Source organism: Micropterus salmoides, unplaced genomic scaffold (genome assembly GCF_014851395.1).
Source record: "Micropterus salmoides isolate LMB-PRFRI ecotype aquatic unplaced genomic scaffold, ASM1485139v1 Ms_hic_scaffold_6, whole genome shotgun sequence".
NCBI classification, from domain to species: Eukaryota; Metazoa; Chordata; class Actinopteri; order Centrarchiformes; family Centrarchidae; genus Micropterus; species Micropterus salmoides.
Window position 1 is genome coordinate 9,644,818 of NW_024044348.1, and position 13,606 is coordinate 9,658,423.

Genomic DNA, 13,606 nt, shown 5'->3' on the forward strand with positions numbered 1-13,606 from the left:
TATGTACTAAACACACCATTTAAACGAGTGGTGGGAAAGTATTCAGATCCTTTACAGGTGCATTTAAAAATTAGAAAGAAATCATTACATTTTTTTTTTTAGCTGCACTTGTACACATCTGTAAATTAGATTTTTTCAACATTTTCTTTACGTAACTAGGAGGATGTATGTGACAATTCTTTTTTTCTTTTTTTTTTTACAAGAATTTAGTTTGGACCTGAAACCCCATGGCAAAGTTTGATTAATACGTATCCAGCTTTCTGTATCTCTAAAAAGTCAACTTTTTATGAGCTCAGAAAAATACCCCTGTTTTCAGCTTTGTGACAAATCCAGCTAGGGGAGGTTTAAATTGTTTATTTAGCTTAAGAAGTAGGATACTTTTCTCAACCCATAAAGGAAAACTTAATCCTTAAAAAAATGTTTAATTCAAAATCATCAAATGTAGAGGTGAAATTAAAATGATATAAAATGAAAAGTAACTAGTAACTAAAGCTGTCAGTACAAAATTTAGTAGAGTAAAAAGTACAATATTTGCCTCTCAGATGAAGTGAAGTAGAAGTATAAAGCTGCATAAAATGGAAATACTCAGGTAAAGAACAAGTACCTCCAATTTGTACGCTACTTGAGTAAATGCACGTAGTTACATTCCACCACGGCATATATAACGTTTATCAAATTCTAGATTCACTCCCTTTTAGAGACGGAAAGTAAGTGAATACATGTTCAATTTCAGTATGTTCTTGAAATTTTTAGAGCTGAATGTCTGCGACTGATTTCTTGTATCTTCATTCATGTTTTGGTCTAAAAATGATGACTAACGGCCAACATAGTGTGCCAGTTTATTTAAAAAAAAGAGTACACACATCAATCACTAAACAAACAAAATGAAGCAGTAGCTAGAAAATTAATAACAATACCAAAATTATTTACGTTTTTCCTTATTTTGTTATTAATTAACTAAAATATTTAACTAGAAAGTGAGTTAAACTTAAATGTTGTACATTGTACACTGATATTTTGGATTGGTATGTCAAGGTACTTTGTTGGAACTGCACAGAAGAGCGTTGAGAACAATTATACAACAAATCCATGTAACATCAGTTATGAAAATATTTATATTATACAGTAATTATACCTTATAGCTAACAATATGAGGTATTCTGACACCACAGAGATTAATTCTGAGAAATTGGATAGTAATACAAATGATAAGAAGATAGTAATGACTAAGTAAAGTAGTAAGTAAAACTAAATATATAGTGTGTTACTACTTTTCACTTTATATTACATATTATATTATAATGTACTGTATTGTACTATATTATGTTAATATGTTATAATATTTTGTTACATTATGTATTATACATCATATTTCTATATTAATACAGACACTAAGTATCATTTCATACATTATTATACTGTATATATTCTGGTGTACACTGATGGTATCATATTACGCTTACATGTACTATACCAATCATACCACAGGAGACAGTAACATTTTTAGTTTAATTGCTCTTGTGTAGTTTATGTTTCTTGTCTTCTATTTCTATTAGCTGTGGAGCCCAAGGGCCCACCATAACAGCCCGCACTTGGGGCCCATCGTTACCACTTACGCCGTTGGCTTATCTTATTTTAATAATTGAATACTCTGAGGTAGCATAGTTCTTTTCGTAAGTATATTTTACTCCTTATTTACTTTTACTCCATCTTTTCTATTAAAGTGTATTTGTAAAGCCAATTTCTTCCAGTTCCATGGAAGTGGACGTGAGAATTGATCGGTCCTCCCGCCGGCAGGTGGCGCTGCTGAGCGGCTACTTCACAGCCACAGGATCCCGGTGTGAGAGAGGAGGAAACATCAAACTGAAAGTAGTGAACCTCTCAGCCTGTGGGAAACTACGCAAACTTAGACCCTTTCAACTAAGGTAATATTTTTATGTTTTAATATTTCCTACAGTGTAGTTTTATTCCACCACAACGTTAAAGTACAGTTTGACTGTGTCCGGTCATATTACTTTCTTTATTATGTACTAGTTAGCTGAGCATGCTAACGATGTAGCATGCTCAGATATTGCAGATTCATTCTGTTCAGCAGCAGCTAGCTAAGGCAGGCAGCTCGCTAGCTATCGATAAAAGTGGATTGTAAACGACGCATACTGTTCTTTATAAGTTTATCAGAGGCGTGCTTAACAGTTTATTTGTCAAGTTGTAGGGAAGGAGATATTTATGTAACTGTTGCAAATTAAAACATATGTATTAATACAAACAGGCTGAAATGTTCTTCCCACTTTGGTTTTTGCTGGTTGCCCCATCATCTTATAACTGCTGTCGTTTTTTACAGGACAGTTTCAGCGTCGTTAAAACATGGTAGGTAACTTTTACTGCTCGTCACATAAATCTCACATGTATGTTCAAAATATGCTTCTGCCTGTTTTTGTCAGCTTACCTTAATAATTGTACCTGTTTTTCTTGTTGTTTAGTCTCGCAGATATGATTCCCGAACAACCATATTTTCTCCTGAGGGCAAGTCTAATTGTTTTTAACCATTTGATTATCAAAGTCATATTGAGTGAAATAATCAAACCCAAGATGCCAGTTATTATGGCTACACACCATATGATGTAACCCATATATTGTCTTGTTGATATATATTTTGCTATTTGCCAACTTTATTGTCAAAGATACCAAACTGTTGACATAAATGTAAAGTGTGTTGAACAGTGTTTTTCCAAGATTTTGTGGGTTTGTAATGATGGACCCACCAGATGTTAAAAGAGATTAAGTTCTCTTGAAAAGTTCCTTACCTCCGTAACTGTAGTTTGACAAAATAATCTTAACTCAAGGTCCCCTTACAAGTTTTAAGTTGCATCTCACGGCCCTTATCAGTGAATGACAACTGCGAAAGTTCACAGATAAAATCCATGACATGCAGATTAAAGCTCTGGAAAAAAACTTGATTTACTATGATTTATATACACACACCTTTAAGGTTTTAGTTGTTTCTAGCCAACTTATGAGATCAATTTCACCTTTGTGACTGTATTTTACAGGACGCCTGTATCAGGTGGAGTATGCAATGGAAGCGATCGGCCATGCTGGAACATGTCTGGGGATTCTAGCAAACGATGGAGTGCTGTTAGCAGCAGAGAGACGCAACATCCACAAACTGCTTGATGAGGTTTTCTTCTCTGAGAAGATCTACAAGCTCAATGAGTGAGTGAACTGAACTACAGAAGCACCCTACACTTGGGCCATTCTTACCATAAACTCCTTAGACATAATTTTTTCAGGCTGCCATTGCACTGAGGTTGTGTGTGTGATCATCTCTTCCAGAGACTTGGCCTGCAGTGTTGCTGGGATCACATCAGATGCCAATGTCCTGACAAATGAGCTGCGGCTGATTGCACAGAGGTGAGTTTTAGTGTCTCACTAATGAAATTATGTCCAACTTTGATCTAATCTGATTTGCAAATATTTGATAACCTCCCTAAATGTTTGTGTTTATCACATTCACCACCAACCACTGACCAGTTTAATTTCTCTTCAGGTATTTATTGCAGTACCAGGAGCCAATACCCTGCGAGCAGTTGGTGACAGCCCTGTGTGACATCAAGCAGGCGTACACACAGTTCGGAGGTAAGATCCACAGTAGTCTCCTTGTCTAGTTTATTGCTTGTATCCAGCGGGTGATCTTTTGGGATCAACATATTGCCGGTCTTTACATTTACAATGTGCATTTATACGTCTGCCCAAAGCACTTGTATAAGACTTAATCAAATGTCATATTGGTAAACAAGCTAGAATAATATTGACAAGAGTATTTGTGTAAAAAAAACTGATGGATTTCAGTAACGGCTGTGTGGATTCTTTTCTTGGCAGGCAAGAGGCCGTTTGGTGTTTCCCTGCTGTACATGGGCTGGGACAAACACTATGGCTTCCAATTGTACCAGAGTGACCCCAGTGGCAACTATGGAGGCTGGAAGGCAACCTGTATTGGCAACAACAGTGCTGTAAGTCTGAAATGACAAATATAATGAACATTATTGAGTTGTTATCTCAACAGGCAGTGTCATATAGAAGTGATTATATGAGTATGAATCACATATATAAAATTTTCTTTTGCTTTGGTTTGTCTGATGTTCTTTTGGCTTGAATGTTTTTGATCAAAATTTCTCTGTAGATGGTGCAAAACTGTAGCCAGCACAGATAGTCTGATAACATGTTTTCTAAATGTCAGTAGGAATATTTAATAGTCTCTGATTCCAGTGCAATTTCCAGCAATAATTTAGATGTCGAAGCAATAAATGGATCCATATAACAAGGTTCAATGTGTTGACTTCTCTGCCTCAGGCTGCAGTGTCCATGTTGAAGCAGGACTACAAAGAGGGAGAGATGACTCTGTCCTCTGCTCTGGCTTTGGCTGTCAAAGTCCTCAACAAAACAATGGATGTTAGTAAGCTCTCAGCAGAGAAAGGTGAGGTTCAAAAATACTTTCTTGTTATTTTGCTTGAATATTCTTATTTGTTTAATGTGAAATGAATTACCTTTTACCATCTCTGTTGAAATGGAAATACACGCATTGTGTGACTGCAGGAAGCAACAGTGATAAGACCAATCAAGCACCAAATTCTGATAAAAGATTTATTAACTAGACAAGTTAGTAAGGGCTCTTATAGTACGTCTAGATGGAAGTATTATCAGTTACTCTGTAATTAACGGCCAGAATTAGTTTACCGGTTTTAGTTAGTTAGTTTGCCGGGTTGCTAAAGATATTGCAGGTGGAACAGCTTGATATACACAATAACACAATGCTGTATCACATTGACTGTTTCAGTGGAAATTGCCACCCTTACACGGGAAGACGGGAAAACAAAAATCAAGGTGCTGAAACAGAAAGAAGTAGAGGTACTCATCAAGAGGCACGAGGCTGAGGAGGCCAAGGCTGAAAAGGACAAAAAGGACAAGGAGCAGAAGGAGAAAGACAAATGAGCAGAATAATCATTTTTCCCCTTCTTGTCACCAAATCCTGTATTGTTTTTTGTCTTTTACATTAAAATTTGGAAATTGATGGACATTGTTGTCAATTAGTTTACACCTCTCCAAAACACATTTTACGGATTTCTTAACAGTAATGTAAAAAGACCTGTTTTCATTGATAGAAACGGAGTGGACAAAATATATTTCAGACAATTTAACAGCACAATAAGCCGCCAAAGTGAAGTTTTCTTTACTGATTCTACATTTTTTATGTTACCTAAAAGCAGGCACGGATGTGTTTGCCTCAGTTGTTGTTAAAACATGCAATTGAACAAACAAATATTTTTTTCTTGTTTATAGTACATGTACTTTAAGTTAAGGGGATTTTTTTGTCGCCACATGATTGAGCCTATTTCTTTTTTCTAATTAGGTTATTTTACACACACACATTTATAAAACAATTAAAGGCTCAAATTGAAAAGTTAAAATTAACAGTACTACAAATGTATGTTTTACACAGTAATTAAACAGCAATTATTACATCAAATCAAGTTCAAAGAATTACTTTTATTATAAATGACATGGTGAAACTTCACCTTCAAAATGTCACAAGCTGAACAAGAACAGAAATATTTCAAAGTAGACAGGTAATTACTTGAACTTAGCCACAGGTTTGCAGATTTATTATGGTTTTATGTCTGGATTCAGCAAGGCGGGAGTTGTTTCACAGCTGAAAATTTTACAAAATGGAAAAAATTGTAATTGGGCTACAGCAGGTTATACAGTTAATCTTGGTGTAAATCACTATATAAAGACTTTCCCAGAAAGGAAAAGAGCAATTATTTAGTGTGTGTGATATATCTTTATGTAGTGTGACCAGATGAAACCAGAGTCTGGCTGTTAATAACCAGCATCTTGTGTTGACAGGCTCAGTTAGAGTCACAACCTTCAGTCTTCTACAGTATCTGTGTGAAGTCCCTTTTAAGTGTTATTTGTTATACTTACCACTTGATGGCAATAGTGTTTACTGATGAAATTTATTGAGGTTGATATCCTTGTGTGATAGAAAAGTAGTGCTTTTAAGAATTCTTGTATAATAACTGCATTGACCCATAATTAAGGTATTTTATCTGCAAATAGTGCACAGCCAGCACCATGAATTATAAAAAAATAAATAAAAATAGTAACTGTATTTTGGTTTATGACCTGTAGTTGCATTGGATCCAATCAGTGAACAAAAGATGCTGAACACTACTGCTGGTCAACACTGACTCACTGACATGCAGACCTAACGTTAAGACAAATGTCTGTCTTTTTTTAATTACATACAGTAGCTGTACATAGATCACCTAAGTGATGAGGTGGTTATTATGTCATGGGGTTAAGATTTTGCCTATTCAAGCCAGCAGTGTTGGAGTGAGTGATTTCAATTTAATTTGGTGAGTTTTGTTCAGTCAGAGAGCAGGTGGCGAATGTGAGTGTCTGTTTTATTGGTGTGCGATCAGTAATGGGCACTCAACATAGTTACACACTATGTAGGTGGTCAAGACTGAACTGAAACCAGCTGTTAATGCTGTCACACGCATTCTGTAATGACACGGCCACTATAAGGTTAAGCACATAAAAATATTGTGCCTAGCTTCTTTTCATTCTGTGCTTTTGCAGATATCTCCACGCCATTATAATTTTGTGTTGTTTTAAGTTCAGTGTCGCTTGTGTTAAAACCATACACTCTATATAAAAATGTCAGAACCCACCAGAACAAATTTCTTGTATTTGGTCAAATAATAAAACCAAATAAACTTATTCTGTGACAGTTTAAAACACCCACTGTGACTTTAGATTGCAATATATAGGGACAAATTTTACATCATTCTAGAAAGTCTGATTTTTATTTTATCTGTTTTGTTCAGTTATATTGTCTTTTTTTCCCTCTACGCAATGATCTTTCAAAGCCTTATCCACATCACCAGGAAAGCAATAAATTATTCTGGTGGAGTAATAGTAAATCCCTTTTTTGAGGGGAAATTTTTAGCACTCAACATGTTGAGTCTAACAAATACACGAATCAATTTGAAAACCCATCATGTGTAATTTGTGAGTAATTGTAGAACTCCTCCTTAGTTTGTTAAAGCCCACACATTCCAGGAAGCAATGCTGTGGACATGACCTCGGTGTCCTCAATGGTGGCTTCCAACCTTCATGAAAGCACACTTTCCTGAACACAACTTTTTCACATTCTGTACTTCATTTTTATGCCTGTTACATTGTCCCTCATAAAGTATTACCAGCAAAGATCAACATAGGAAGTACAAGACAAGTAATTAATACGGTAAACGTATACACACAGTCCACAAAATTTAAGAAGTTAGCACAACAGTAACCAGCTAGCTACTTTGAATGTTCAATTAGACACATTAGCCTCAGACATATAACATAACAGCTAGCTTGGTTAGCAGTAAACTGACCGCAGGAAAACTAAATCAAAAACAAATTAACAATCACAAAACAGCTAAAATGAAAAACACATCTACAGACAATGCTCCAACAAGAGCATTTGGAGAGTGGATTAAAATATGTAATTTTTTGCTTGGTCACAAATATAACAGAATGATGGACAAAACAATTGTCAATTCAACTAGAAGTGCTATGGAACTGTGCCAGTAGGGTTTGCTATTGCATGTTCTCAGTAGTGATCGGGTATTTTTCTGCTGCTGGTAGCAGAATAACATGTCTATCTTTAAATAAACTAACTAAAAATAAAAATTACAAATAACACTTTTCCTAGCCAAGTTTCAATAAGCAGACTCTGCAAGTGACGTTGCCCCATTAAAGACTGTTCCATAACATCCCAGATAAAGACTTGGCCAGCCTGCTGAAGTAAAAAACTTATTTTCATTTGACGTCAATCTTTCGCTTAGGCTCTTACATGGACTTAAATTTGTAAATCAACAGCGCTAATTCATTTAAAGGGCAGACACAGTGAGGTCATGGTGTTCACATGAGCCCTCACAGTGCTGCTGAGTGGGAGGATCTTGGCATCTGAATAACTGGAGCCATTCGCGAGCCTCCCCTCCTGAGGCTGAGCCTGAAACATAGAAACAGAGATATCCCTTTCCAGTTTCTTTAAATCTGGCAGAATTATAATAGTGTGAGAATTTAATTTCCATGTCCAAAACCTACATAATAATACTTCTTCTTTAGAGTCTCTGAGGCTTTCACCACCTCTGTTGTCATGCTCATTCTGAGCAACATAAGCGTATTGGGCGTATAGGCCCACCACTGTCGGCTGTGATGAAGCAGATAGGGAGAGCAGGGCAGTCTGTTGCAGTGTAAACACAGCCCCAGAAAAGCACTGGAATGTCTCTGCAGTGGGAGCTGGAGTACGAGGTCAGCCGGAGGCTAAGGCAGGTGGTATACATCAGAATCGAGGTTGACATCTCAGCATTAACTTATCCAAACAAGAGGCAGGCTGTATGTTATCCTGCTAGCAATGGAGGAGGAGGAGGAGGAGATAAAGGAGGAAGGAAGAGTAAAAAGAGAGAAAAGGGGGAGTATAAGGGGCTGCAGCAGACAGGAACGAGGGGGAGTGTCCCTACATCTTCCCATCTCTCCCTCGTTCCCAGAGAAAAACACCAGTATCTTAATCCTGCTCTTCAGAGTTGTAGCCACATATAACTGGCAGCAAGTCCAAGATGGTATAGAGTGCAGGAGCTTTACGGTGTGTTGAGCTCTGGACAGTAAATGTTCAGGAGCTGGCCTTGGCCTTCCACGTGAACTAATACTGTTGCTTAATGTGTTCATTTATTGTGATACTTATTGTTGGCTGTATGTCTATTTTATCTTGGGACTACTGATTAGATTTACTCCAAAAATATTATTATTTTTAGTCATCAATTTCTGCATCAATATCTGTCGTTTTCATCATATGAATCATACGTGGTCCTATCACTGCACAAGTTATTATTGCTGCAGAATGGTGTTGTTACTGGGTGTAACTCCAAATGGATTTATTTGTTTTTATTTCTTTGCCATTGCAAATTAGTCATATAAACAGTGTCTTTTATTACGTAATCTGTGTCTATTATTTTACTTAATCTGTAAGGAGATGTAGTCTTCAGATACATTTAGTAAAGAATAGATACAATATTTAATAATATTAAATGATGTAATAAAGTGGAGCACTAGAATAAAGTTTCTGTGTGGAAACACTCAAGTAAAGTACCAGCACTGTGCACTATGTAATGTCTTTACTGTAAATGCAACACTAGTAAAAATGTGACACTATCCAAAAGAAATAGCAACTAGTAAAAGTTTCAAGCTTCATTAAAAGCAACAAACTTGAAGTAGAAGCAGGTGTGTAGTAGCCTAGCCTTGATTTTAGAAACTCCCTCAGCAACTGAACTGAATAAACATCTCTGAATCAGGTGTGTGGGTTCAGTCACAGTATTCTGAACCATCAACTGCACAGCATCAACATTGCTGTACTGTGGTTATACTGGATTGTTGATATTACTTATGATATTAAAAGTTACACATATGGTGCCGAGAGTAGTTAAGAACGTTAATCCCCCAATCCTTGAGAGACCTTGGTATCCAGAACAGCAACACCTGCAGTCAGAATAGAGAGAGACTTAATTCAACTTTACTGTTCTTACTGACTGTACCACTTTTCCTATTTAAAGCCACAACCACTCACTGGTGTGTGAAATCCTGACCTTACTGGGAATCAGGAATTAAATAATCTTCTCATCCGTGACAGTAATTTTGTGAGCAGCCAGCAAAATCCTTCAGATTACAGACTCACTGCTCACCAACCAGACCAAGACAGGTCACCATAAATGGAGCCGAGTTGCAGTAAACAATAATTTGAAGCGGTGCTGCTGATATGACCTATTATGGAGAGGTATATGAAGACATTGTTGCTTCTGGCACTTAACAGCAGGGCTTGTGGTCCAGTACAGTATATTGGCATGTAATATTACAGTACAAAAAATAATGGTTGTTGTCAAAACATTTTTTTACTGTAACTCCAACTTTGTCAATTTCCTGTTTTAAATTAAAAGAGTTTTCTTCTAAAATCTCTTGTTAACCTAACTGGACAAAGCTCAAAATAAATACACAAGGTCAAGCTAATATGAAGGTCATATAAATAAAATATAAAATTGATGCTTTGGTGATGCAAGGTTTTCAGCCCACTGCATTGAAAAGTCATATGTCTCAAACAAACACCATAGAGGGAGTTTGTTATGATTGCCAGTGGTTATTTATTTGAAACTAAAGTCTGTTTAGATGGGCTGTTCTCATAATTTTAACTTGTTGTTTTCATCACAGTTTAGATGTTCTTCTAGACGTGCTGGTCTGTTTCTGCTTTGGAACAATGGCCACTTGTCACTGCTTACCTAATAAGGTTGTGGAAATGAAGTCTTTTGTGTTTGAAAGGTGATCAAGTAGTATAAGCAGGCATGGAAAATTCACAGTCAGGTTCTTCATCCACGTCAATCACTGTCAAACTTTGTGACACGCTCATTTCTAAACGGAACAAAACTTTACACCCCATTTACACCTACAGAAAACAATTCTTAAACATTCAGAGTGTAATTGTTGTGAGGTTTCAAAAACACATACTGTGTAACACATAAACTTAAACCAGAATTTAGCTTACATTTTTTGCTTCCTTATCTGTGTGCCATACACAATATCTACAACACAGGTCAGATTTAGAAAGATTAACATAATTAGTCTGTTAACGTGCACACTTGTGATTATGGTTTTTAAGCATGTTGTGATATGTGAATATAACCATAATATCCTGATTTCAGAAACCTGAATAATCTCCTGATTTTAGATTAATCAGAGAAACCATATACATGTATCTGATCACTGTCTGCTATGTGCACAGGTGCACTGGTATTTCAGGTAACACAGTAGTTAGTAAAACCCAATATGGTGAAAAATCATATAACTCTACACGCTGAAATTAAAGTGAAGGTCTGACTCCAAATAGTTGTGTTGCTCTTGTTCCCCGTTGCTGATTAGATAGAGAGGCCAAATTCAGCAGTGTGGTAAATGTGGCAGTGTCCAGACAGCCAGAAACCAAACTGATGACTCATCTTTAACAGCTGAGCTAAATCATTCAGCACAGGAAGAAAAAGATCTGGAGTTTAAAAAGGTACACCTGATCAGAAACCTAATTTTCCATGTGAACAGTAGATCCTGAAAATGATCAAAACCAGGATAAGACTCAAAACCAGATTATTAATGTGCATGAAAACATACTCAATGCATCGCTCGACTGTGACTGGTTGTTACTGTTTGGCTCAGATGCAACTTAATGGCATTTAATCTGCTGCCATGATTGGTTCGATTATTGTAAAAGCACTCACCATGAAACAAATGTAGTTCATGTGCTATACAGACTTTAGCATGCTAAGCGAGAGCCACGGCAGAGCTTGTGTGCTAAGAGTGAATAAAGTCAGTTAAGAGCACCACAGCAGCACCTTGTTCAGCATTAAATCTTTGCTGTGTCTACTTGAAACAAGCCATGCATGATATAAAACTGTGCCTGTACTGTATGTTGTTCCACATCACCACTTTACACACAAATATGATAAATGTCCCTAATGCAACAGAAATATTTTTTCCAGAAAAGATTTAATATATTAACATACATTTAATTGTTTACATCGATCAGCCATAACATTATGACCATCTGCCTAATATTGTGAAGGTCCCCCCTTTGCCACTAAAACAGCCCTGACCCGTCAAGGCATGGACTCCACTAGACCTGTGAAGGTGCGCTGGCACCAAGACGTTAGCAGCAGATCTCAAGTCCTGCAAGTTGCGAGGTGGGGCCTCCATGGATCAGACTTGTTTGGCCAGCGCATCCCACAGATCCTCGATTGAGTTATGGGGGATATGGAGGAACTCATTGTTGTGTTCCTCAAACCATTCCTGAACCATTTTTGTTTTGTGGCAGGGCAGATTATCCTATTGTAAGAAGCCACTGCCATCAGGGAATACTGTTTTGAAGGTAGTCTGCAACAATGCTTAGGCAGATGGTTCGTGTCAAAGTAACATCCACACGAATGGCAGGACCGAAGGTTTCCCAGTAGAACGTTGCCCAAAGCATCACACTGCCTTAGCCTATTGCCTTCTTCCCATAGTGCATCCTGGTGCCATGTGTTCCCCAGGTAAGTGACACACCTGGCTATCCACTTGATGTAAAAGAAAATGTGATTCATCAGATCAGGCAGCTTTCAGCAGTGGACAGGGGTCAGCACGGGAACCTTGACAGGTCTGCAGCTATGCAGCCCTTTATGCAACAATCTGCAATGCACTGTGTGTTCTGAAAGCTTTCCATCAGAATTTGCATTGACTTTTTCAGAAATTTGACCTAAAGTAACTGATCTGTTGGATCAGACCATATGGGTCAGCCTTCGCTCCCCACGTGCATCAATGATCCTTGGCCGCCCGCTTTTCACCGCTTTTCTTTCCTTGGACCACTTTTGATTGGTACTATCATATATTATATCACCGGATTCTAATAACTGATGCATTAATGTGAACATCACTTTCATGTTGCAGCTGGTAAAGGTGGAGTTAATTTCAAGTCCTTTATATACTGCTGGGTAGTTTAATAAACAATAAATCATCATTATTAGATTTATATTTTGTATTAATCTGAATCTTACAAACAGTTACTAATGTTATCAAAAGAATTCAGTGAAATAGAAACATAAAGTAGTAATGAAGTCAGAAATTGTCAGCAGGTGTTCGTTCTCTCTCCCTTAAATATCTTTCATCACCTTGTGACCTCAGTCACCTTGACCTGCCCAACTGCAGCTGGCCACACCGGCTGTATGAGTTACCTTCAATGGGCCTTTTGTTTCCTTTTATCAACTCCATTGAAACTATACTCTGATTTATTAAATATGTTATACTTTGATCTCCCAATACACATGTGCTCAGACACATAATTTCATATTTAGACATGCAAATACATCTTAGGGACAATGTTTAGTCTGCCAAAGTAATGACCTGACTGTAAGTTTGACTTCAATAGTATAGTAGTAGAAAACATAATAGATTAGTCATTGCTGGGTTGAATTAAAATGAGATTCTCTTGTTAGTCTTCTTAAATTAATCCAAACATTTCAGGATTTTAAATATGAAGTATGTCTCTGTTCCTCAACCTGTTTCTCATACATGTGGGTACTTAGCTATACATGATACTGACATCACCATGTTACAGAAAAAGTTGGAGAAGTTTTGACCCATTGTCTCAACTTCAAAATCTTCCACTGCCCCCTTTAGACAAAACTCCCCCAGAAACTCAGTCTGTTACATTTTTGATAAGAGATGAACCTTGAAAACAGCGGGCGGTATCTAAATTATGCAAACGTTTGCATCCTCTTAGGGGAAAAAGAGTTGGGCTGAGTTGTCGAAAGGAACAAGCCATGACAGGCCTGTGCATGGGGGGTGGTGACCATGCATTATGAATGGTGCTAAGTACGCCTCAGATGGAGGAGCTGAGTGGAGGCGATGGAGGGCGATGGGATAGTGCCAACCTACTGGTCGCCTGCGGGTAATGCACTTCACTTTACCCCCCCCCCCCCAAATAAAATTC

At 37.3% G+C, this 13,606-nt stretch overlaps 1 protein-coding gene across 1 annotated transcript; it reads left to right on the forward strand.

Annotated features, from left to right (window-relative positions):
* Positions 1-1,803: 1,803 nt before the first annotated feature.
* Positions 1,804-5,072, forward strand: LOC119890533 (proteasome subunit alpha type-4-like). Its single transcript, XM_038701845.1, has 9 exons — positions 1,804-1,925; positions 2,342-2,367; positions 2,481-2,523; positions 3,051-3,213; positions 3,334-3,411; positions 3,548-3,636; positions 3,880-4,010; positions 4,351-4,474; positions 4,835-5,072. Exons 2-9 carry the CDS (start codon positions 2,365-2,367, stop codon positions 4,987-4,989), a joined length of 786 nt encoding a protein of 261 aa, XP_038557773.1. The 5' UTR covers positions 1,804-1,925; positions 2,342-2,364; the 3' UTR covers positions 4,990-5,072.
* Positions 5,073-13,606: the final 8,534 nt, after the last annotated feature.

What these genes read in the sequence shown, in the direction of transcription:
- LOC119890533 (XM_038701845.1), top strand. An exon ending in GTATTGGCAACAACAGTGCT is followed by an intron (nt 4,011 to 4,350) that starts GTAAGTCTGAAA and finishes TCTCTGCCTCAG; the next exon opens with GCTGCAGTGTCCATGTTGAA. An exon ending in TAAGCTCTCAGCAGAGAAAG is followed by an intron (nt 4,475 to 4,834) that starts GTGAGGTTCAAA and finishes TGACTGTTTCAG; the next exon opens with TGGAAATTGCCACCCTTACA.